General features: G+C 57.1%; 1 protein-coding gene across 6 annotated transcripts in view; it reads right to left on the bottom strand.

Annotated features, from left to right (window-relative positions):
- KCNN2 (potassium calcium-activated channel subfamily N member 2) overlaps window positions 1-22,950 on the bottom strand; it is a 319,374-nt gene that overhangs the window by 8,844 nt on the left and 287,580 nt on the right. For all 6 annotated transcript variants that reach the window (XM_089334803.1, XM_051834539.3, XM_089334804.1 and 3 more), the window contains 2 exons: window positions 11,675-11,816; window positions 4,516-4,626 (listed from right to left, as the gene is read on the bottom strand). In XM_089334803.1, coding sequence (XP_089190929.1) covers window positions 4,516-4,626; window positions 11,675-11,816 — 253 coding nt within the window. The remainder of the gene's footprint in view (window positions 1-4,515; window positions 4,627-11,674; window positions 11,817-22,950) is intronic.

The following is a 22,950-nucleotide window of genomic DNA, read 5'->3' as shown; positions in this document are numbered from 1 at the left end:
TTAGAATACGAGAATTTTCAGTTCCCCTTGCCGACTCCCTATCAGGTTTTCAAGCAGGAACGAAGCTCTTAGCGGATGCGTGTTAGCGGCTGCTCTTCCACAGGGCGGCCAGCAGGAAAGCCAGGGCCACGTGTCCCTCAGTGCTGCTGGAACGACAGAGGCTCCTGGGTGCTCTCAGGTGGGGGCGGTGAGAACACAGGTTGCAGCGGGGAGCCTGTTGCACGCACACGATGTGCAGACTGCGGACCAATGGGAGAGAAGCAGGGGCCTGCGTTCTCGACCACTCAGGAGCCACCTGCAGCTCCTCAGCTAAGGACCCTGCCGTCCACTCCCCCAGCCTCGTCAGCTCCAGTTCCCAGGGCTCAGCCCACTCAGGAAGGGCCAGGGCTCCGTTGCCGATCTCTGCATCTCCCTCCGTCTCTTGGTGCCTTGGCCATGGAGGGACCACAGAGAAGGCTACATTGCTGATGGCAGCGGACAGGCGCTGGACATCACCGCCAACCACAGGTGAGTGCTTGACAGAGACAAGACCTGGGCTGCAGTGCCTGTGCTGCACCTGTGCAGATGCTGGGAGAAGCTGCCCCTCCCACCCCAGCAGCCACAAGGATCCTGGAGCCAGCGGAGGGCCCCAGCCCTGATGACAGAGGCCTGACATCCCGTGTCTCCAATAGCAGGGCAGGGAGGGTAGGCCCCTGCCGACGAAGCTCTCCGCACATCCCAGCAAGCGGCAACCGACACGGGTGGGCAGTCAGCTCTGCCTGTCCCGCGGCTGCCACACTGGAAGGAGCACACAGGCTCCAGCACCTGCCCAGAGGGAGAAGTGGGGGGCCACAGCGAGGAGAGCCTGCAGGAAACAGCAGCCGCATGACGCAGAGAGGTCTGAGCCGGAAGCAGCCCCCCGCACCTTGGCGTGTAGTAGCCAGTGGGAGGCATGCAGCAACCAAAAACACTACGACTGAGCTCTCGTGCTAAGCTTCCTTCCAAAATGAAAGCATTCCGAGGTGCAGTCCCGAATCCTGCTCTTGGTTCGGCCCTGAATGAGCAGCAGTAGGTGACAGCGTGGCGAGACTTCGCCTGTGTCAGGTGTTAAACTGCAAATCTGAATGACTGGCCCTGTCTTACTAAGGTAGCTAACACGTGAGGCTTTTATTTTGAAATCGCTAGATTATTTTGGGTACCTGGACTTGTTGGCCATGTTTGCATTGTAGACTCTGTTGTAAATTTTTTAGAATGACACACAACAGTCTCCCTCAATGCTGTGCACGATACGTGGTGTGCTGTGCTTTTCACATATTTCAAATTTTATGTGGTTACTGGGGTCGTATGGAGAAATGGTTTCTGTATAAAGTCGTTACCCTGAAAATATGTACATGGTGAACAATGTTCATTGAAAATGTTCAGTTCCCTAAAGGTATGCACTGGAAGGGTTGGCAGGTTCCATTTCTTTCCTGGGAGCGTGACGTTCACATTTCAGAGTGGCTTTGACCACTATCTCTATTAGTCATCATCAGAAATTATTTCTCCTATGGAGTATTTTAGGGGATAGCTGCATTTTTCTCTAATACTCCCTATTCTCCTTCAAGTTGTGTCTTTAATCTCTTCCTAACTCTGTGTAGATTTTTGGTCCTTGTTTACTCTTGATGTTTGCACAGAAATCATTCATAAATGATCACTCAGTAGTTGAGAATTTTTATTTTAAAAACTGCGATTACTAATGGGTCTCCACAAATAACCAAATAGAACCAAGTTTCAAACATGGTATTCACTAAGTGGATGCTTTGTTTAAAACAATGCAGAGTGAACTGTGAGCGCGTAGCCCAAGTGCTTTCCTGGAGACGGCTGAGTGTGACAGCGATGCAGAGCGTCGCCAGGAGCCGCACCTGCTCACACATTCGCTTGGTGACAGCCCTGGGGAGGCGGGTTTGTCGCCAGACCACCTGAGGAGTGAGTCCCCAGGCATCCTGCACAGCAGCCCCCTTTGAAGAAGCAGTCGTGAAAGAACAGGATTTTAAACAGCATGACGAGCCTGGTGCAGAATGTGACTTTGAGACCAGAATAGTACCTCTGACTGTAAACGCTTTCTACAAATACTCTTCACGCAACAGGATGTGTGGGAAAGCAAGAGCTCCTAGCAAGAAAAGCTGTGGCGCCAGAGGCCTGGTTGGCTGGGGAAACAAGTCCTCTTCATGAGGATGAGGATGAGGAAGGTCTCTGGACCCACAGCCTCCGGTGGCGGGGGGGGGGGTGTGACGAGGCTTCAGGGGGCCTGTAAGCTCTTGCCACACAAGTGGCTTTTTCTGCCAAAGCAGGAAACAGTTGAGAGCTGTCATCTGATTTGCAGCATTCTAGAATATGCCATTTCAGCTCCTTACCTGGAAGGAAGTTAACCCTGGACCCCAAGTACGTAAGTCTGGTGAACAGAAATCATCCCAAGGCAGAGAGAAATCACTGGAAACTGAGCAGACCCTTAGAGCACCTTGCAGAGAGCACCCCCCCCCACTTCAGGTGACAAAGCCTCAGGGGACAAGCCAGCAGGCCAAGCGGCAGCCCCCAGCTGCAGGGAGCCTGTCCCTCTGAGGAATAGCTGGCTGCAGCCACTCTAGGTAAAGTCCTGCTGTCCCAGGGGAGGGGCTGCACTCGAGGATGCAGGGACATCCCCCGTGTGGGAGAGGTCACTGGTGCTGAGGCACAGAGGCCCCAGGCCAGCTGCCCTGCGTCCCCAGAGACTGTCCCCCGCGACTCTGCCAGCTCTCTGACAGTCACCATGGGGGATGCTGATTCTCCAAAGTAGCAGTTAAAGAAATGCACTCCTCGCAGAGTCGCTCAGGAAGCGAGGGGAATCGGCCCAGACGCGCTCACTTGGCTTTCTTGTTCTGTCACTTTTTCTTTTTTTTTACTACATAGAGGATTTACAGGCAAACATATGGGCCACATGGTATTTTTAAGCCTAATGTTAAGTATGGCATTAACTTAATTCCTGAGGATGTGTAATCTTCACAATAAGATGGAGGATAGAGGGGCCTGCATGGAAATGTTCTTCCGATGTTGCACGATGTGCCTACAGAGCCGTCCGTGAAGGCCAGGCACGCCCAGGCCGCAGCTGCTGGTCACAGGACACATGAAGAGTCTCATACTGCTGGGAGCTTCAGTCATGCAAAATGGGATTTCAAAGGCAAGTGTCTAGTTGCCAAAAAAAAAAACAAATACAGCCCACGCCAACAAAGGGGCCCTGTAGAAGTCAGGGACGACGTGTTTCGTGAGAAGCCCATGCTTGGATTTCTAAAACTCTGAATCCTCTCTTCTCATGTTCCATGAATTTTGTAATTTCCATCCCTACTAGATATGTGAAAGAAAACCAACCAGCACTCTCCATGTCCCTCCCCTCCCCTCTGTCCATGCTTTCTTGTGGAAACGTACCCTAACTGGGCAGTTGGAAGAAAAGGAGATGACCCTGTGGACAGCAGAGGACACCCCAAAGCCATACACCCCGGCCACGGTCGTGGCACCTGCAACCGTGAGGCTGTGCTAGGCAGCGCACACGTGGAGCTGTCACCGTGGGGCCTGACAGGTCAGACCAGAGGGCTCCTGCTCTACTCCTCAGTACCAGCTGTACCGAGAAATGCTTCTGTGTCCAGGGTGGGTCCCTTAGCACGTGCTGACATTCGCTCTGAACACCTGCCACTGTGCTGAACTCCCTCTGCACCAGGTGGCGGTGGCACAGCCGGCGATTCTAACGCCAGCCTGGTGCCACTGGGGCAGTGGCTGTCTAGTGGGTGAGTGCCGCCTTTCAGGGGTTTCCGACTCTGGTATCCGGAGTCTCCCAGGACTGCCAGGCAGGCTCACGCCTCTTTATGCTCTGACACGGCCATCTGCCTTGACACCACAGCTGCGAGCAGAACTGCCTGACCCCACCGTCCCGGGGCCCACGTGAGTAACTCCACGTGGTGGATAGCGGCCTTTCCTGCTGCTGCGCCGAGCCTGAGGTGCAGCCCCATGGGCGCGGGTCCCTGCTGCCCTGCACAGGCTGGGCCATCTCCAGCCTTCTCCACCAACCCTGCCGCCACGGGAGGGGCCCAGCTCTGCCCCTGCCACGGGCTTCTCAACGCTGTGGCTTATCTGTCTTTGAGCTTCTGTCCTCACAGCAGTGACTCCTCACTGAAGCTTCGGACAGGCCTGCTCAGGTATCTTCCCGTAAAATCCCCACTTCCAGTGGACAGAGGTTCCTTCCTAGCCACCTCAGCACCGCTCTCTCCACACCTGCGCTCCGGCAGTAAGTGCCTGTTGTTTTGGATTTCGGGCATCTATTTTTACCAGGGAGCAAATACCAAGGTTGCCCAATCATTTCCTAACCTAAAATTAGGCGTAACCTCGTCTCAAAAACGTGAAGACATGAAACTGAGTCCACGAGTGCCTCAGCCTTCAAACCCTGGCATTTCCGCTCCCACGGGAGCATAGCAGCCAGGCTTCCTGACGGGGGAGGCGCCGGCGCTCCGGGGAGAGGGGGTGGAAACTTACCCTCTTGGTCAGCTGCGTGTCCATCATGAAGTTGTGCACGTGCTTCTCCGCTTTGGTAAGTTCTAGCTTCCTTGCCACCACGGCCACCACCAGGGCCGTGCAGCCAGCACCCTGAAACCAGGCAGAGAAGAGAACCCAGCGTCACCGCTTTGTGTGGCGGCCGGTGCGTGGAGCATTTCGGCACCCACTGCTTGCCTGTCTCACCATAGCAACTGGTGCTCTTCCGTGTCTGCCGTGAGTGTCCCAGAAAACATGATGGACACACACAAGCAGCGCACCCTCACCCTGGCCTCAGAAAGCCAGCGTCTCTCCCGGTAAGGGCTGAAGCGTTCTATGTGGATAAAGCCCGCTGGGAATGCAGGAGATACATAGCACATAGCAGCTCGCAGAGTTCATGGAGACTTGGGAAGAACAGCAGTACACGTGCCATCATGGCAGGAATGGTGAACAAGGCAGCATGAAGGCGTAGTGCGGAAACCAGGGGCTCTCTAAGGAGCAGCACTCTGGGTTCTGCCCAGGTGGGGACACAGCCTGCCCGCCACTCTACTGCCATGGGCTGGGAGGGGCAGCGGTGAGCGTGCCCAGCACACGGGGACTGCACTCTGCTCTGCCCACCCTACAGCTGGGGTCACAGAGACATGGCTGAGCCCTGAGCCCACACGGCAGGCATGGCCCGGTGCTCCTGCCCTCTGCCAGCCTGGGTCACCTTCATGCTGCAGCGAACTTTGCAGTCACAGGCTGACACGGAGATCTCTTGAGAATGAGCAGTGGCCTCCGGTGAGGCTCCCCTTCTGTGAGCAAGGCGTGCTGCTCCCGGCTCTGAGGGTCTTGGCTGGGGGACCAGTGAAGACATCCAGGGGCACGAGTCCTGCTATGGCCACCAACCCCTGGCCCGGGACAGAGCAGGCCAGCTGAGCTCCCGCAGGGCCTGGGCAGGGAGGTGGCGGCTGCACACAGACACTCACCCTGAGAGGGTGTCAGGGAGCTAAGGGTGGGCACAGGCAGGAGCTCCTGCAGAGGAGCCCAGACATGAGCCTGAGGCTTCCTTCCGGAGCCCTAAGCACCCCATGTCAGCCCCAGGGGAGGAGGCTCACGGGCGACAGCCACAGAGTAACCTGGTTTTTGTCATCATCAGCAGCCCTCAAAGCCACAAAAGAGCAACTTGGTGGTAGCCACCATCACAAGTATCTGTTAATGAGAAATGGTCACAGAGCTTGCAGCATTGCTCTTAGCTCATGTTCTCCAGTCTGCAGTGTGTGTCTCGGAAACACACACACACACACACACACACACACAGTTTATATGATGTCTATCAGTATATGTTTACGTCCACCTTAAAAATATTCACTGCACCTGGGGACTGCACCTAAATCTTGTAAATCTCTTCTAAAGAGATCTTCGTGGTGGCCTGACTGATAAAGGGACCCTGGCTAAGATGCTGTAGGCTTCATACTGGAGCGTCTCCATTAGAGCCTCAGCCCGGCTCCCACTTCCAGCTTCCTGCTCATACACACCCTGGGCGGCAGCACCCACGTGGAAGACCTGGACTGAGTTCCCAACTCCAGACGACACTTGGTGCAGCCCTGGCTGCCGCAGGCACCTGGGGAGTGGACTGGCGCAGACGGGCGATTTTCATCTCCAACTCTCGAAAATCCTACCTAGGAAAACGATCTTTCCTCATGAGTCAGGGTGGGCCTGGTTCGCTTGCGCCGTACTGTACAATTATCTACGTCGTCATGTTTTCATTTGAATTAGAAGTGAATTATTCAGTTGTGGGCTGGAGGAGGACGTTTTGGGCTCACTGAATGAGCTGCTGGCAGGAAGGGTGACAGAGGCACGGCTGAGCGAGGGGCTGGTACCGCGAGAGACAGTTCCCCTCCCATCTGGCTCTGAGAAGAAATCCGTACCCACAGAAACGCGGCGCTGGGAGTGCCCCAGCAGAGGCGGCCACGAGGCCGCGGGACCTCGCGTGATGAACCAGCTGGAGCACAGGTCCGTGGCAGCGAGGGCCCTCGAGTGCTGACCCCCCCCCCCCCCCCGGGGATGCCTGTGTCTCCTCGCGTGTTCCTGTCTCGACCAGGTCCGTAGCTGCGGTGCCTGATGAAGCACAGGGACTCGAAGACCAGAAGTCCAAAGCCTCCTGTGGTTCACGGTGTTTTATCTGAGAAGCTCTGGACGTGCAGATGTTTGAGAACTGAACAACGTGGTTATTTCAGTAAAACCAGCCGACGCCATGGCCGTGTTGTGGTCCATAGCTCTTGGCCTGCAGTGTGAACTACAGTCTCTTGGGGCTCCGCTTCCAGGCGCCCCAGTGCTGACACTCTGCACCTGGCCGTGTGCAGTGACTCTCCAGGGCAGTCAGCGACTTAGATGGCTGAGGGAACACAGCAAGCGCCACACAGAGCCTTCTACCCGAAGAGGGTCCAGTCCCAGCAGGAGCCATTTCCCTGCGAAGGCCTCCTGGAAGTCATGCAGACGGCACAGTGGGTGCCCTGGTCCTCTGTGCCGTGTGCACACATGGAAGCTGGGTGTTGGTGGGGAGAAGACGGGTCCTGGGAAGCGTCTGTACCCAGCATGACAGTTCCGGCAGGTCAGGGAGGGGCGGACGGCATGTGGGCCAGCCTGAGTGCCCTGTGCGCCGTCGCCTCACCTGTCACAGCTGTGCTCCTCCAACCGCGCATCCTGTGAGGTGCGGGGAGCAGAGGGTGTGGAAACCCGAGGGGCCCCTGCTGCTCACGAGAGGCTGTGAGCAGGCAGTCGGCGCACAGGTTGAGCACCGGTCTCCCCTGGCAGGCGGCCACTGCTGAGATCCTCCTGGAGAGAAATCAGACTCCCAACAGGAGTGGAAAATCACTGGCATCCAGAGCTTCTGGAAGTCGATTATCATTTGTGTTGATTCCTGGGCTCTGTTCTTCCTGTTGCTGGCCCCCTGCTTACCGAGTGTTCTCTCGTGCGCTGACAAGGCTGCAGCTGCTGGAGCTGAGTGCTGGGACCTGGACCTCACTCCATCATGCCAGCTGTGCCCCTTGGGGTGGGCACACGGTGTCCAGAGACACTCAGACCCTCTCTCTGGTCAGACACCAAGCCCTTTCTTCTTTAGGTCATTAATTTAAGGAAGCCATAAGCTTGTGCCTCCCCCAGTTCTTAATAAACCATGAGATGATTTGATATATACAGAATCACGTTTTAGAAAAGTAACCTTGACTTTCAAGTTTTCCGAGTTGCCCACCATGCGGCCGGCTCTCCTGCAAAGCTGTCTAGCTTCCAGTGAATTCCTGCCCGCACTTCAGTGCTCCCGGCCATCGTGGGGATGGGTGATGTCCTCGCCCACTCAGGACACGGTCCCAGGACCATTCTGTTTCACACAGTGGATCAGGGGGCTCCTACGTGAGCTCTGCCAGCACTCCTGCAAAGCCCCCCGATGGGTGGAGAGCAGGTGGGACCGCCGTGCCAGGCTGTGGAGGCCCCAGTGTGGGTCACGTCCTGGTCACCAGCACCAGCACCAGCACTAGCCAGGGTGTCCCGACTGCCTGTGCTTCCCGTTTGCGGTATTGGGGACACCTGTGTGAATCACCAACCTGCCTCCAAGACGCCTGGGTGTCCAGCACCGATGACTGTTTATGAAGCCAGGATGTTAAAAGCAAAGGCTTAGATTTTCTGTGGGTGCTTTGTCGTCTCTCCTTCTAACAAGGTCAGTCTCTTCGGGGAGGGAGAAAGGGAGGGGTACGGGAGGAGAGGCCTCCTCGTCCTAGAGGAGAGAGTGACGGGCACCATGGATGTCCTTATCCTGAGCTGGATCCAGCTGAGCGGACGGTGGGCAGCAGACAGCACCCGAGAGCCCCGGACCCTGCCCGGGGCCCCTGGATTCTCTGACAGCTCAGAGGCTGTGTCTAGACTGTGCAGAAGTTCAGGTCACCCCTTTACCCGGCGGCCCTACAGCTGCTCCCGGGAGTCACTGTGAAACACTTGGGATCAGGCGCCGAAAACTCAGGGCCATGAGTCAATGAGGGGACACTGCTTCAGCGGCGTGTTCCAGACGCTGCAATAATACGTATGTGTTACAATTTTCATTCCAGAATCCTCACCATCACGGAGCACGGCTAATGAAAATCAGCGTCTGCCTTCAAAACACTGAAGTCTAAAAGCTCCCAAAACTTCAAATTGCAGTTTGATAGCCAGTTTATTACAGTAAGTAGACTATTTAATTACCCTATAATTAAAATGACAAAAATCCTACTTTTTCCATAAAAGTGAACAAAACAGCCGTGCAATGGTTATTCTAATGTGTGAGTGCGTCCTCGGGAGGGCAGGCACGGGCACGTGACTGACTGGCCGCAGCGCCTACTTGGCTGTGCTGGGGGTCACGGCTCAGTGCCCTCGAACCCTGAGTGCCTTTGTCACTGCACTCACCTGACAGAAGTAATTGTCCCACAACTCTGGCAAATGCAGTTCCAGCAGACTCTCGGCTTTAATACCCTGTCCCTGCGCCTTCCGGGGGTCCTCGGGTCGGGAAGCTGGAGCGCATGCGAGGGAGCTGTGTGGACGATTCCCTGACTGCTGCTGGAGGGCAGTCCCTGGCGTCCTCGCCCAGGAAGGGCGGGCAGGGCCTGCATCCCCTCAGTCACCAGACTTCCGGGGCTGCGTGCTGTCCTTGGAGACAGCCGCTGTCACGCACTCCTCATGGGACCTTCCTGGGAAGATGCGGGGTGTGGCTGTGGTGCGTGTGGGGAGAAGACCCTCCCCGTGCCGGGCCTGCCTCGGAGGGAAAGAACACACAGCAGACATACACGATGCTCAGCGCTCAGGGGCAGGCGATGTCGGATGCAAGGCTGGACGCTTCCCTTGTTCTGCATGGCAAGGCTTCCAGCCTGGCTCTCGGGGTGGCTGTGTCCAGTGGGGGAGGGGGATGCCCCACTCGGGGAGAAAGTGGGGCCCAGGGACAGGTGGGGCGAGGTCCCGCCATGGGTGATCCTAGCTGCCCCTGGTGGGAGCCCGGCCCCAGCCCGGCTCCAGTCTGGGAATGCCCTCCGCTGCGTCCTCCCTGGATTTTAAGCCAGGGCAGGGCAGGTCTGAGGCTGACGGGATTATGATCAAATATTTTTATCTCGCAGATAAAAGGGTCAGCGAGGTGTCAAGGCTGCTGCTCTGGTTCCGCCTTTCCAGTTTGCTCGCTGAGTGAGATTTTAAAAGCTTCTCGCCGTGGGGCTTCCAGCTGTCATGGAGGCGGGAGCACTGCCCTGGAGTGCACTGCGTGACCGGTGTGCCGGGTGGCTCCCTGCTCCACACGCAGGAATCGGTGCACAGTCCCGGGCTCCCTAGAGCGGTGTTAGAGATGCACTTAGCGGGTAACCTGCGTCCCCACGAATGAACAGGTAACACCCCATGTCTAAAGGTAATGGTGCCCACAGCTCAGCCACCTACACTCTGTGTCCGCGGGCCGAGAAGAGTTGTCCCAGGTGCACAGGGACAGCGGAGCCAAGGGGACAAATGGAAGACCTGCGGTGTGCTTGAAGAGGAGAGAGACCCTCACCCCACGCCTTCCCAGGTACGACAAGTCCGAGCTGTCAGGATGTGTAGTGTCTGTGGAGGCATCACATGCCAGATAGGATAAGGTTGACACACTCAGTGACTCACTCACTCTCTCTGTGTGTCAGCAGCAGTGTGGAGAAGCTAGCTGATGCTGCCCTGGCCCTGGCACTAGGCCGCAGCAGTGTTGGCCTGCCACCAGTGCCCATGAGAAGCAAGCGCCCACGAGGTCTCCTTGCTCGTCACGACACCCCAAACAGAGTTCTCAGGTCCCAGAGGGAGGGCAGAGGATGAGACGCACATGCGTGACTGGCTCAGATGGTTTTCTCTGAAAGTGTCCTGAATGACTCTTCTATGTCTACCAGGCACCTCGTGACCTTGTGCTTGAAAACGACATCCCCAAGCGAGCATGGGGCCCTTCTCAACCTTGGGGACGGGGCATCGCTGCCTGCTAGCTTGAGCCTCCCCACGGAATCCTTGGAACAAGGCTGCTCCTCTGCGACGCCCCCGCGGCACGAGAGCGCTCCGCAGGACAGCGTGGCCTGGGCTCTGGTTCCCGGCAGAGGTGATTTCTTGGTGCTGCCGTTTGTCTCCGCCTTGGCAGTATGAGCGAGCACCTTCCTCTAACAGCGTGTTTCTGCTCAGAGCCCTGCAGAGCGGTCTTAGTCTCTGTCCCTGGCTCCCAGAGAGATGACTCACGACACACATGGAGCTATTGAAATTTTTAAAATTACAGCATACTTCTGAATTTTAATGAATTGAAATGCGAACATTTAAGACGAGGGCACACAGTAATTTCTCCGTTTCAGCTAGCTTCCGGAAGCAGACGGGCAAGGCTGATGACCCGAGGCGGGCCTTTGTGAAACTCTGCATCTGCCGGGCTTAGCATTGAGGTGAACTGTCGCCTTCAGAATGAAAGCCGAGCACGTGAAAGCGAGACCACGTGCCACCAAAATGGGAGAGACCCACCTGCAGGAGCCCCCAGAAACAGAGCCCCCGAGAGGATTCTGGGTGACCCTGTGCTCTCAGGAGTGCCGGAGATTGCACTTCCTCTGCACAGTTTGTTAAAGCCTGAGTTGCAAAGGGAAAGATGGAGACGGGAGACTCCGAGCATGCATGGTACTTGAGCACACCTTGCCCCAGTTCCTGGGAGGCAGGGGAACTTGCTGCCTTCCCGTCCAGGGTCCTCAGACAGAAGGGGCACAGCTGTCTGGGCGTCCCACAGATGGCTCTGCAGTTTCCCAAGGCCTGGCCTGGCCTACCAGCTGCCCCTCCCCCCAGCCCCAAAGCTCATCCAGCGTCCTGGTCACCAGGGCAGGAGCCCTCACTTGTTCGCTGTGCGTTAAACTCCACGCACCTGGAAGGCAGGGCGGGGCAGCTGGGGGCTGCTCTGCCCGCATTCCTGGGAGGGCGGCCCACTCCTGGCACTTAGCAAACACTTGCTACAAGACTAAACACTACTGTACGTCACGGAAGCCGTCTAAGCCCTTCCACATGCTTTTCGATGCCTCAAACGAGGAAAGCACCTGAGAAACGCAGGCCAGTGCATGCCAGGAGGGGACACGGAGCCCGGCGGAAGCTCGGGAGGAGCAGCAGCAAGGGCCCGAGGCTGGCTGGGGGCCCGGCCGCCTACCATGATCCCTGTGAGCAGGCACACGCCTTTCCCGCAGTACGTGTTGGGCACCATGTCGCCGTAGCCGATGGACAGGAACGTGATGGAGATCAGCCACATGGCTCCCAGGAAGTTGCTCGTGACGTCCTGTTGGTCGTGGTACCTGGAAAAGAGCAGAGAAAGCCACTCCTTTACCATGGGATTCGCTTTCCCCGGCTCCCGGGTTCCTGGCAGGTGTTGGATCCGCCCGAGGGCAGAGAAGCCTCAGGAGGCGCACAGACGCTCACAGCAACCGGAAGGCAGCTGCAAGGTACGAAAGTGCTCATGTCACTGGCCTGAGGGGCAACACGCGGCCCTCTGTGCCCACGCGCCTGGCTCCCCAGGGACCTCACACAGGCACCACCTCTGCAGCTTGGGCGGGAGCATGGACCCTGAGCTGGGTCTGCCCCTGGCATCGGGACCCTCTGCTCCTTGGCCTTCAGCAAACACCAGCTGGGAGCCTCTTCTGCCCGCCCTCCCCCCGGGAGTCCCCGCACCCACTGCCCGTCCTTGGCCCCTCTGCGCAGCATCCTGCCAGAGGACAGAAACTGGCCACGGAGGCCCTACCGGGCTGGGAGCTGCTGTCCTCCCTGTCACGCACAAGGAACTCGTGGGTGCGGGTGGTCCCTGCTGTTCCGTGAGGTGTCTGAGAAGGTTTTAGATCAGAAACAGATGTCCTGTCTCAGTTTCACTAAGCCACGACCTCACACCCCAGACAGCAGCAAGGCCAGGAACCGCTGCTCCCGGTGCACGTCCTGGGTGCGCACGGCCACGGCCACCTCTGGTCTCTGCGGCAAAGCAGGCCCAGCCCCCACTACTCTACAGAGGAGTCCTCGCCACCCCATCTCGGGTGCCACGGGGCTGGACTGCCCTTGCTCGCCCTTTCCCACCCCCTCCAAGATCTGAAAGAGCTACAGAGAAAGGGAGAGAGCCATCTTCCATCTGTGGGTTCACTCCCCACGTGGCCCGGGGGCTGGCGCTGGGCCAGGCTGAAGCCATCCATCCTGGTCTCAGGACTTGGGCTGTCACCTGCTGGCTGGGAGTGGAGCAGCCAGGACTTGAACCGGCGGCCACGGGGGATCTGGCACTGTGGGCGGCAGCTTCACCCGCAGCACCTGGTGCCTCACAGCAAGGTAAGGGGCGACCACAGCAGGAGAGGCCTCCCACAGCACACGGGCCACAGGATGAAACAATGCTTGCATCTGGTATAAAAAATTTGAAATCCCACACCTGGGTTCCTCACATTCTCATTTTCTAGGCTGCTCTGTGGCCCTTAGAGGGCCTGGAAGGAAAGGGCTGGGGAGCGGGCAGCAGCCTGGGGGTGCCCTGGACCTTCTGTGGGCAGGAGGGGGCTCCCATGTGGCTGCAAGCTCAGGGCAGCCGCTGTGACCAAGCCAGGATGTCTGGGGGGGAGACTGTCCTTGCTGGGGGCCTGGGGTGGCTCCCAGCATCCCTGTGAATCCCTGTCACACGTGCATGTGGGAGGGACTGGGGTGCTAGTGCTGTGCTCCGTGCACAGTGGAGCTTCAGCGGGTGCCTGGGTTCTGGTTCAGGAGTCCTGGAGCGTGCGCTGGAACCCATGCCTGGCACCCGAGCGCTGTGGTTCCTCACCAGACAGATGCATAACCCGGGCTCAGAAGCCTCAGCAACAGCAACGCCAACAAACTCTGATCGGTAGCTGTGGGGCGATGCAAACCCAGAGGCGTCGCCTCAACCCAGTTACCATGGCTGATAGCAAAAAGGGACGAAGTAGCGAATGCTGGAGAAGCTGTAGAGAGGGGACCCCCGCACTGCAGGTAGCTCCCCAACGAGTACGGTCATCGGGGGAGCAGCACGGAGACCCCTCGCAGACCTCAGTGTGGGGCCCAGGGTCCCCAGAAAGGAAGGCAGCACAGCGGCGACACCTGCACTCCATGTCCCGACAGCCGGGAGCCCCTTGATGACACGTGGTTAAGGAAAGCGAGGCACATGTACACCATGCCACACCGTGCAGCCACAAAACGGACGTATCTCACCGCAGTGGACGCAGGGCCCTGGAGGACTGGGTTCTCACACGTGAAAGTGTAAAACTGGGCAGTGGTGGGGCCAGCGCTGTGGTGCAGCAGGTTAATCCTCTGCTTGCACCAATTCTAGTCTCGGCTGCTCCTCTTCCCATCCAGCTCTCTGCTACGGCCTTAGAAAGCAGTTGAAGTTGGCCCAAATCCTTGGGCCCCTGTACCCACGTGGAAGACCTGGAGGAAACTCCTGGCTTTGGATCAGCTCAACTCCAGCCACTACAGCCATCTGGGGAATGAACCAGCAGATGGAAGACCTTTCTCTGTCTCTCCCTCTACTTCTCAAATAAATAGATACAAACTGGGCATTGTATCTGAAGGCAGAATGGTGATTTCTAGAGGCGGGGGGAGGGGGAGGAGGCTGGGGGGTGTCTGCAGCTCATAGTGTGCATCACATCAGCCCAAGACAGTGGAGGGAAGGGGCCCGGCGGCTACACAGGGACAAAGAAAGGGCAGTGACCCGGTCTGGTAGCTGGAGCTGCACCCGTGGAAACACAGGGTCTCCCATCAGTTAATGACTGCACCATCTTTACTGAGCACACTCTGGGCGCCCAGTCCTGTTCTGGCACTTTCTCGTCTCCTGCACAGCCCTGCCACACACAGAGAGCTGTGGCCCCTACAGTCATGCTCTGTCCTCAGCGTGCTGTGTCTCAGTGGAATCTCCCCATCACTTTACACCACCACAGCGAGTGGCCGGACCCGCCCCCATCCACTAGGCACCCAGTTTTCATGGGGGCACAGAAGCTCACCCAGGAGGGTTTGCAATGTCTTCTTAACAAACTTGGTGGCCACCTGGGAGCCGCAGCGCTGGCCTGGGCGTGGATGCCTTTCTCACCTGCTCTGCCCGCACCACGTTTTATTTAGTTTTCCATTGCGGGTAGTAACTGAGCAAGAACTGCATGGAGGATTACTCTCTGGGAAACCGAGGCAAGCTCACCTTGAATAAATACACAAGTCTGAAATACAGTTCTGAGTAAGTGTCGCCATCATCACTGGACTCTGCCGTGACAGCCTTCCAGCCACGTCCACGGCGGGCCAGTGCACCGAGGCCTGTGCTCCTGCCCAGAAGAAAGCGGTGTCTCTAGGAGCTGGTAGTTTATGACTTGGGAGTCAATGGAGAGTTGTCCTTTTTACTTAGCAAATAAAACCGAGAAATGGCTCAGAAGAGAGAGCGGCTCACAGGAACATTCACATCACAGCCACAGAGTGACGCCTGATCAGGAGGACGAGTGACCTCTCACGTGGATGTTCCTGTGGCAAGCAGACATTAAGTTGGGAATGACTGGGCCGGCGCTGTCGCGTAGCGGGAAAAGCCATGGCCTGCAGTGCCGGCCCATATAGGTGCTGGTTTGAGTCTTGCTGCTTCACTTCCGAGCCCTTGGACCCCTGCACTCATGGAGACCTGGAAGAAGCTCCTGGCTCCTAGCTTCAGCTCATCCCAGCTCTGGCCGTTGTGGCCTTTTTTTTTTTTTTTTTTTTTTTTTTTTTTTTTTTTAGAGAGAGCAAGCGAGCGAGCACGAGAGAGTGCCAGCGTGCTTCCATGCGATGGCTCACTCCCCAGATGGCTGCAGTGGCTGAAGCTGAGCTGATCTGAAGCCAGGGGCTTCTTCCAGGTCTCCCACGTGGGTGCAGGGCCCAGGGACTTGGACCATCTTCCACTCTTTCCCAGACTATAGCAGAGAGCTGGATCGGAAGTGGAGCAGCTGCGACTTGAACGGCACCCATATGGGATGCCGGCACTGCAGGCGGCAGCTTTACCCACTATGCCACAGTGCCGGTTCCCCATTGCGGCCATTTGGGGAGTGAACCAGCAGATGGAAGACTCTGACTCTGACTCTCTCTGTAACTCTGCCTTTCAACTAAATAATCTTTTTTTTTTTTAAAGTCAGGAATGTCAGCAGGGGGTCGTTAAGAACCAAGTTAGGTTCTCTAAGAGCCCCCGACTTCCTCCTGGGCTGCTCTGAGAGCAACGTGAGACACCTCAGGGTGGCATGGTGCTCGCAACACTCAGGTTCCCAATCTGTCCCAGAGTCACAGCATCTGAACGACCAAGCTGCACTGTCAGGCCTCATCCTGCAGCTCATGTCCCTTCCTCATGGGGGCGCTGTTCTGAGCCACGGTGAGGCTGTGACTCCGGCTGACTTCAGCTTCTGACCACAGAGGCGCTGAAGGTTAAGTCACAGCAGGGGACCTCACCATCTCCGGTTTGGAAAGAAGGGCCTTGGGGTGTGGGCAGACAACCTGCAGGACGGTAACAGCACTGCAGGGGGCACAGACTGCAAGACAGAGATATGAGTGAGGTTTAAAAGGAAACGTTCTTTCTCATACTGTCCAGTTCTTTTCTGTTCATTGACTGCTGACTGTGGGTCTAGCATTTATTCTTAGATCCCAGAACCGATGGCTCCCTACAGCACCTGCTGGGGTTCAGTGGGTCGTTTCTCCAAGGGACTCATGGAATTCTTCCCGGATTGAAGCGACCTAGGGCCAGGGCTGGGGCAGGGGCAGGCTGTCCTCTCTTGTGGCTCTCTTCCTCCTACCCAGGTGTAGCCCCACCCATCTTCCTGGCCCTGATTTGTCCCCGTCTGCAGGGAGCGCACCCAGGAGCGTCTTGCCGTGCTCCCTGCACCCCCCAGAGCCTGCTAGCCTGACGCAAACGGTCGCTGGCTCCCTGGATTGTCTTCTCTGGGAGCTGCAGCCACAGCCTGCAGCAGCCTTGTGGTTCTCACCGCACTGGGCCTGGGGTCACCCAGCAGGGACTGGGTGTCTGCAGGACTGCATGTTCTCAACTTGTCCGGCCCCATGAGGCCTGCGGGGTCACAAAAGGAGACACAAAAATTGTTCTTGCCACTCGGCTGCCAGGAACCCGACTTGCCACCTCACGTTCCAGGGTTTGTGTGCAACCAATAAGGGGTTTTTATCCCTGCAAAAATGATTCAACAGTGGTGGCGCACAGCTGGCAAGCCGTGTTCATTAATCCTCCCCTGTCACACTCACTGCCAATCCTGCAACTGGCAAAAATACCTCACACGTCAGCCTTGGCTTTGCAGAGTACCAGGAGGATTTAAGTGCAAGTGATCAGCTCACCAAATCTCCACTGGTCTCTGCTGAAATGCCGCGTACATGGCAGCAAAGCCACCATCACGACAAACAGCCAACATGATAAACCCACAGGAGCAAAGGGCAAGGTGAGCAGATGCAGAGAGTGAGCAATGTGGCTTTCCATGGACCTGAAAGTGCGTCTCGTCTCCAGCCCAGGCGGGGCAACGGGATTCAGATGCTCGTGAAGCATCTAAGAAAATATCTGAGCCCATGGACCACAAGACACTGGTCAGCTAGCAGCAGAGGGCAGGGGCTCCTGAGAGCCAGCATCCAACCCCAGGGAGCCATAACACTGCCCTGCTGAGTACCTAACGAGGACTCTGCAGGGCACAGCTCAGGAGAGACATGGAGCAGAGCCCAAGGTCTCCCTCCCAGTGCTGAAGTGTGGAGCTGGGGTCTAGGGCGGCCAGGAACTAAAGACTCAAAAACCAGGCAGGGGAGGTCTTCAGAGAGACACCCAGGGCTGCAGCGTGGTCTCTCCCAGTATTCAGCTGAGCACGGATCAGCCCCGGGGCAGCAGAAGTGCAGGTAGTCTGTTCAGAGCAATAGGATGTCAGCCGAAGATGCACTCACTTAGGGACAGGGTGCCTGAGGCTGTGGCATGCTACATCCCTTACAGGAACCACTACAGAAACATACTGAAGACTGATCATTGACGACCCAATAAAAGATGTATGACAGCTTAATAAAGATCAGCCCAAAAGGAGGCAAAAATAGAACCAAGAAACAAAGAACAAGTAGGACAAGAAGGAACATGGAGCCAGAGGTCTGATTTATGCAAGTATATATGTAGCCACATTAAACATAAATGGCCTAAATACCCCCCGTGAAAAGGCACAGACCATCATAAAACCCATGGAAGTTTTACAGCTCAGAGCAGTCTGCTGTCACACAATGGATTAGGTTCAAAGCTGAAGGGACAAGGGGTGAAGCACACCGAGGGGCCTTCCCTGCCTGGCCCTGACAGGACAGACTGGAGACTCAGGACCCAGGGCTGACCCAGGGACAGCACGCGACATGAGGACCGAGTTCCACTTTCTAAATTAACCTGAGCACTCCCAGTTTTCTTCCGCACTCCCTGGGCCTATTAGAGCTCATGGACACAGAGGACAGAGTGCTTCCTCTGGAGAAGCAGCCACTTCTGAGCAAAGATGTCCGCGTCCTAGCATCAAGACTCCCAGAGGAGCAACTTGGCTTTCATCCTACCTGAGTTTCACTGGACAATAAGCCCCTCTCCCCATACCAAGCTCCCAGTTGTCACCCAGTCCCCACTCCTGAATACGAATGAACAACAGATGAGCACAGATGTGAAGCCTTTTTGAAAAAAGAGATGGAAAAAATAGAGGGGGGAAGAAAGGGAGGGAGGAAGAAACGACATAATGCAGACTGTGGGCTCTCTGCACTCCATAAGGCACATCATACAAGAGCTACAGGAAAACACTGCATGCATAAAAAGAAAAAAGGGACAAAAATTAGTGAAAAATGACTAATCAGAATGACAATCTTTCAGAAAGCAGGAAAAGAGAGGACAAGATGTGCTCTCCGAGAACTGCACACAGAGGGACCAGCAGCTGTGTTTTCCAGAGGTGGCCAAGAGAAGTTGGAGGAAAGAAACAAAGATGTTTGATCTCCATACCGGGGAGCAGAAGGCAGGCATCCTGTGCAAAGGGTGGATTCCACAGACTGCATGCACAGTGAGAAATGCCGGATGGCGAGGGACACCCTGCGAAGTACAACACCAGGGATGCAGGGGATGTTAGATGCTGCGAAGAAGGGAAGTCGCCCAGAGCTGTAACATGGCTGCCTCCAACAGCACTTGCTCTACATGTGTGTACTAGGGGCCTATCCGGTTCTCCGGGTTTCGCACACACGAGCAATGGAGGATGCTGGAGAACGAGAGCAGGTGCAGCTGAGGCCCTCCTCTGCGTGGCCTGCCCACAGAACAGCTGTATGAAGTTTTCCATGTGGTCAGGGGCTGACTCTCCGGCTATGAGGGTGCACCCATGGCCAGCTCAGTGGTGAGTCATCAGACAGCACAGCCGGCCCAGGTCAAGTTGTGGTGTCCAAATCCGCTTTGGGTCAGAAATGATGCTGATACTGCCAGGTGCACCTGTTGCACTCCCCAGGAAGTGGGAAGTGTACACCAAGTGATATTTTGAACCACAAGAGGCAAGCAGTTTTGATTCAAAGTAGTCAGTAAAATAACTGACTCAAGTAATTAACACATATAAACACAAAAGACATCCAGAGAGGCATGGATCTAGCTGAGGAGGAGAAAGGAGAGGTATACCAGGTGTCTCCATTTGCCAGTGCTCACTCCACCAGGGGTGTTCACCACAGCCAGAGCCTCTAGCGGTGGGTGATGGCAGGAAGTGGACTCTCCTGACCCCCAGGGCCTGGCAGCCCACATTCCGTATCGAGAGTCTGACTCCAGGCCTGGCTCCCCTGCTTCTAATCCAGCGTCCTGCTAATGCAGCAGATGACAACTCAAGTTCTTGGGCCCCTGCCACCCGTGTGGAACCCCAGATGGAGTCTGGACCCCTAGCTTGGCCTAGCCCTGGCTGTTGTGGTCATCCGGGGAGCGACCCTGACAATGGAAGATCCCTGTGTCTCTGCTTTTCAAACAGAATGCAAAGCAAGCTACATATCTGTGTATCATCTATACTCACACGGGAGAGTGTGAGCGAGCCCCCGAGTGGTGTTTCCCCTGCTGTCAGGTCTGAGCGCCAGCAGAAGCCCTCAGTCCACGTCAAGCCGAGAACCCACAGGGAGAGAGAGGACTGGCGGCATGGAGACCGGCTGACAGACAGAACCGGTGTTCCGAGGTGTTTAACGCCCAGTGAGGGAGACTGCTAAGGTAACCAGCAAGCTGTAACACATGCAGCGGCAGGTGCACAAAGTCACGGCAGGAAGGTCGGCCGCAATGCTGACGCCCAACATTGGCATTTTGCTTTCCAATGTGAAACCCAGGGAGCCCAGCCATCTAAGCAAAGTCTCTGTGAGGGCGGGTGTGCAAACACGCGGACGCCCTGACCCTGAGCCTGTGTGCGAGTTCTCAGCTGGCAGCTAGGGGGTACAGGGCCTCCCGCTCCCCCGAGCCACCCAGATGCATCCGGCTCAGAGAAACACAATCCCAAGTCAGCAGAGCAAAGCCACAGTGGCACCCTCGGCAGGCCTGGGGGCCCACATGTGGCCAGGCCTAGAGGTGCCCTGAATCAGTGGATTTCTCAAATCTCAAGTCCCATCTGCCATGCACCAGGCTCAGCTGGGCCATGCTGATTTCGGAAGCCCAGGCCTGACCTGCACCCCGGAGACCTGGCCCCGATGGCCTCCAGCCCTGCCGGGATGTGCAGCAGCCGCGTGGTGGGCGGTCACTAGGTGGCAGTGCCACACCAGGTTACCCCACCGGCCAGAGCCAGCAGGCAGGGAAAGCAGGCCCAGGCCCCCGGCTTGGGGGACACAGGCTCCCGGGGGCTAGGGCAGGAGGCAGGCTTCTGCACGTTCACCCCTCAGGGCCTCTAGAGTGAGGGGCAGATAAATCCCTGAGGAAGAAACCACCCCTCCTGGACATGCTTCTGACAAGGCAGGTGCAAGACACAGAGCTGGGCCTGGCTGCTCCCTCTGGGAGGGCGCCAGGCATCCAGCCCTGGGGGTGCTGTCCCCTCAGTGTGGCTGGGGCATTCGGCACCTGAGACCTCCCCACCGGCCCCAGGTCACACAGTGCTGTCCAGGGCCACCCCATGAAGGCACCTGCCTGCTCTGCTCCTGCTCCTGCGACCCCGCTCTGCCATCAGTGAGGCCAAATGCAGACGCCTACAGTTAGAAAGCAGCCAAGGGACCAGGGACCGGAGGAAGTGGGCGAGCGGAGGCGGGGCAGGGCGGCCTAGAGAGAGCCTGGGAGGGAGGGGTGTGCATTCCTGCCACACCCTTCCGCCCTCCTCCTCCTCCTCCCACTGCAGCCCTGCAGCACCAGGCAGATGCACAGGCAGGGCAACACGTGTCTGGCTGGGGTGGATCGCCCGTTCCCAAGGAGCGTGACAGCCAGGAGTGTCGGCTTCGGCCCTTTCCTGTCAAGGCTGGGCTTCGAGGCAGGCAGTGTTCCCGGCCCCACTGCTGACTCCTCAGACAGCCGCGGCCGAGAGCAGGGAGCCAGGCCGAGCTGAGAGCCGAGTGCTCGGTGACTCCCACGAGGCTCTGGGGGAGGCGCCCAGCGTTCTGAGGTCATTTTCAAGGTTTCCCGGTTAAATTCTCCATCTGCAAATTCTAAAACTCAGTCTCAGGGCGCCTGCTAATGGCCCCTTGCTCGATTCAGCACAGGCAGCTAAACCACAGAGTGCAGCACGGAGATGTCACCAAGCGTATGGAACAGGACCAGGTGCACTGAGCAGGTGCGGGCAACAGGCTCCCTCGGACTCCACTTGCACCACGAAGGAGCCGTCGTCCCGACCCTGTGACGTCAGCACAGCGCTGCCTGGACCCACAACCGAGACTGTTCTGACTGTTCTGTGAAACCCAGACAGCCTGTTTTTCAAAAAGATTTAGTTCATTATTTGAAAGGCAGAGTTGCAGAGAGAGAGGGACAGCCAAAGAGAAAGAGATTCACTCCCCAGATGGCTGCAATGGCCAGGGCTGGGCCAGGCTGACGCTAAGGAACCTGGACCTTCATCCAGGTCTCCCACGTGGGTGCAGAGGCCTGAGTTTCCCCAGGCGCATCAGCAGGGAGCTGGATCGGAAGTGGAGCAGCTGGGACTCAAATCAGAACTCACTGGGGGCAGCGGCTTCCCCAGCTGTGCCGCAAGGCGGATCCCAGAAAGGTATTTTTACACAAACATAAGATGAGAGGGGTTAAGGGGAGAGAAGGAGTTGCGAGCACAAGAAAGTGAATAAGGAGACTGTGGCGCTAACTGCAAGCTAATTCGGTAAAAATCCAAATTGCCTGGAGAAAGGCTGCTTGGTACACCATGGAAACAGCGCGCCCCGCACCAGCCCCGCACACAGAGGTCACACGACTCACCAACCCCTCCCAACCCCTCCAGGAGAACGGAGATGAGAAAAACCAATCAAAACCCTCCCGCTCTTTTCCAACTTACAGTATTTTATGAATGCAAAACGGTGACCAAAATGCTTCCTGGCTCAAGTTTTTCGCGAGGGTACACAGTGACGGACACGAGCTGCACCCACAGCTCAGCCAAACACAGCGGCCGCCAGACACTCTGCAGGCGTCCCGGACAGAATCCCAGCTCCGGCTTGCAAGCTTGGTGAGATTCGCCACCTTGTCCGGGAGTCCAGCAATCCCCACGAGGGGGCACAGTCAAAGGGAGTCTGTACCGAGGCTGGCCCCCACGCTCTGCTTTGTGGGAAACCCAAGCAAACGTCAAACAACCTCGGGGACTTGAGCACAGGTGTGCAATGCTGTCAGTCCCCCATCAGTGAAACCCATGGCTGTGAGGTCATCTTCCATGCCAAGCCCAGGGACAAAATCAAGCTGATGGCCGTCGGACCCCTACCCGAGGGAGGAGGGCCAAGGTACACAGACTCCTCCGTCGCCACGCCAGCTTATAACCTTGGGGTCTCGGGGGGGTGTGCATGAGTGTCTGTGCACTCTCTGCACAGGTGGTGAGGCAGCCCACAGGCCACAGTGCAGCGGGGCACACAGAGGTCAGCACAGGAAGCAGGAGCTACATGGCAGCCTTCTGCAAAAGAACTTTCTGGAAAACCACTCAAAATTCCACATCTGTGCTGCCTGATGCAGTCCCTAAGAGCCACGTGAGCCACGTGTGCCCCCGCCCCCAGCACCTGAAAGGCCAGTGCAAACGAGGGACCCAATCTCTACTCTCCCTTCCTTTCAGTCAGTTGGAAGTTACACTTTAGTAGTTACACGGGGTCCGGAGGTCTGCAGAGACCGAGCGGCGGCACCAGACCCTCGGAACGCCCATGCCCGTGCCCTTGGGTTTAGCTGGAAGACGCGCTCTCTCGGCTTCTCGCCATCAGTGTGAAATGACACTGGTGCTGGGGGCGGGGCCCAGGACCTTGACCCTCACCAGGGGGTGAGGGGGTGAGGGAGGGTGCCCTGACCTGCCTCTGGATCCCCTGGGTCCCTTCCTG

The sequence above is a fragment of the Oryctolagus cuniculus genome, chromosome 6 (assembly GCF_051225735.1).
Source record: "Oryctolagus cuniculus isolate XC-2025 breed Fujian yellow rabbit chromosome 6, ASM5122573v1, whole genome shotgun sequence".
NCBI classification, from domain to species: Eukaryota; Metazoa; Chordata; class Mammalia; order Lagomorpha; family Leporidae; genus Oryctolagus; species Oryctolagus cuniculus.
The sequence above is the reverse complement of the archived record's forward strand: the minus strand, read 5'-3'. Positions and strand labels throughout refer to the sequence as shown.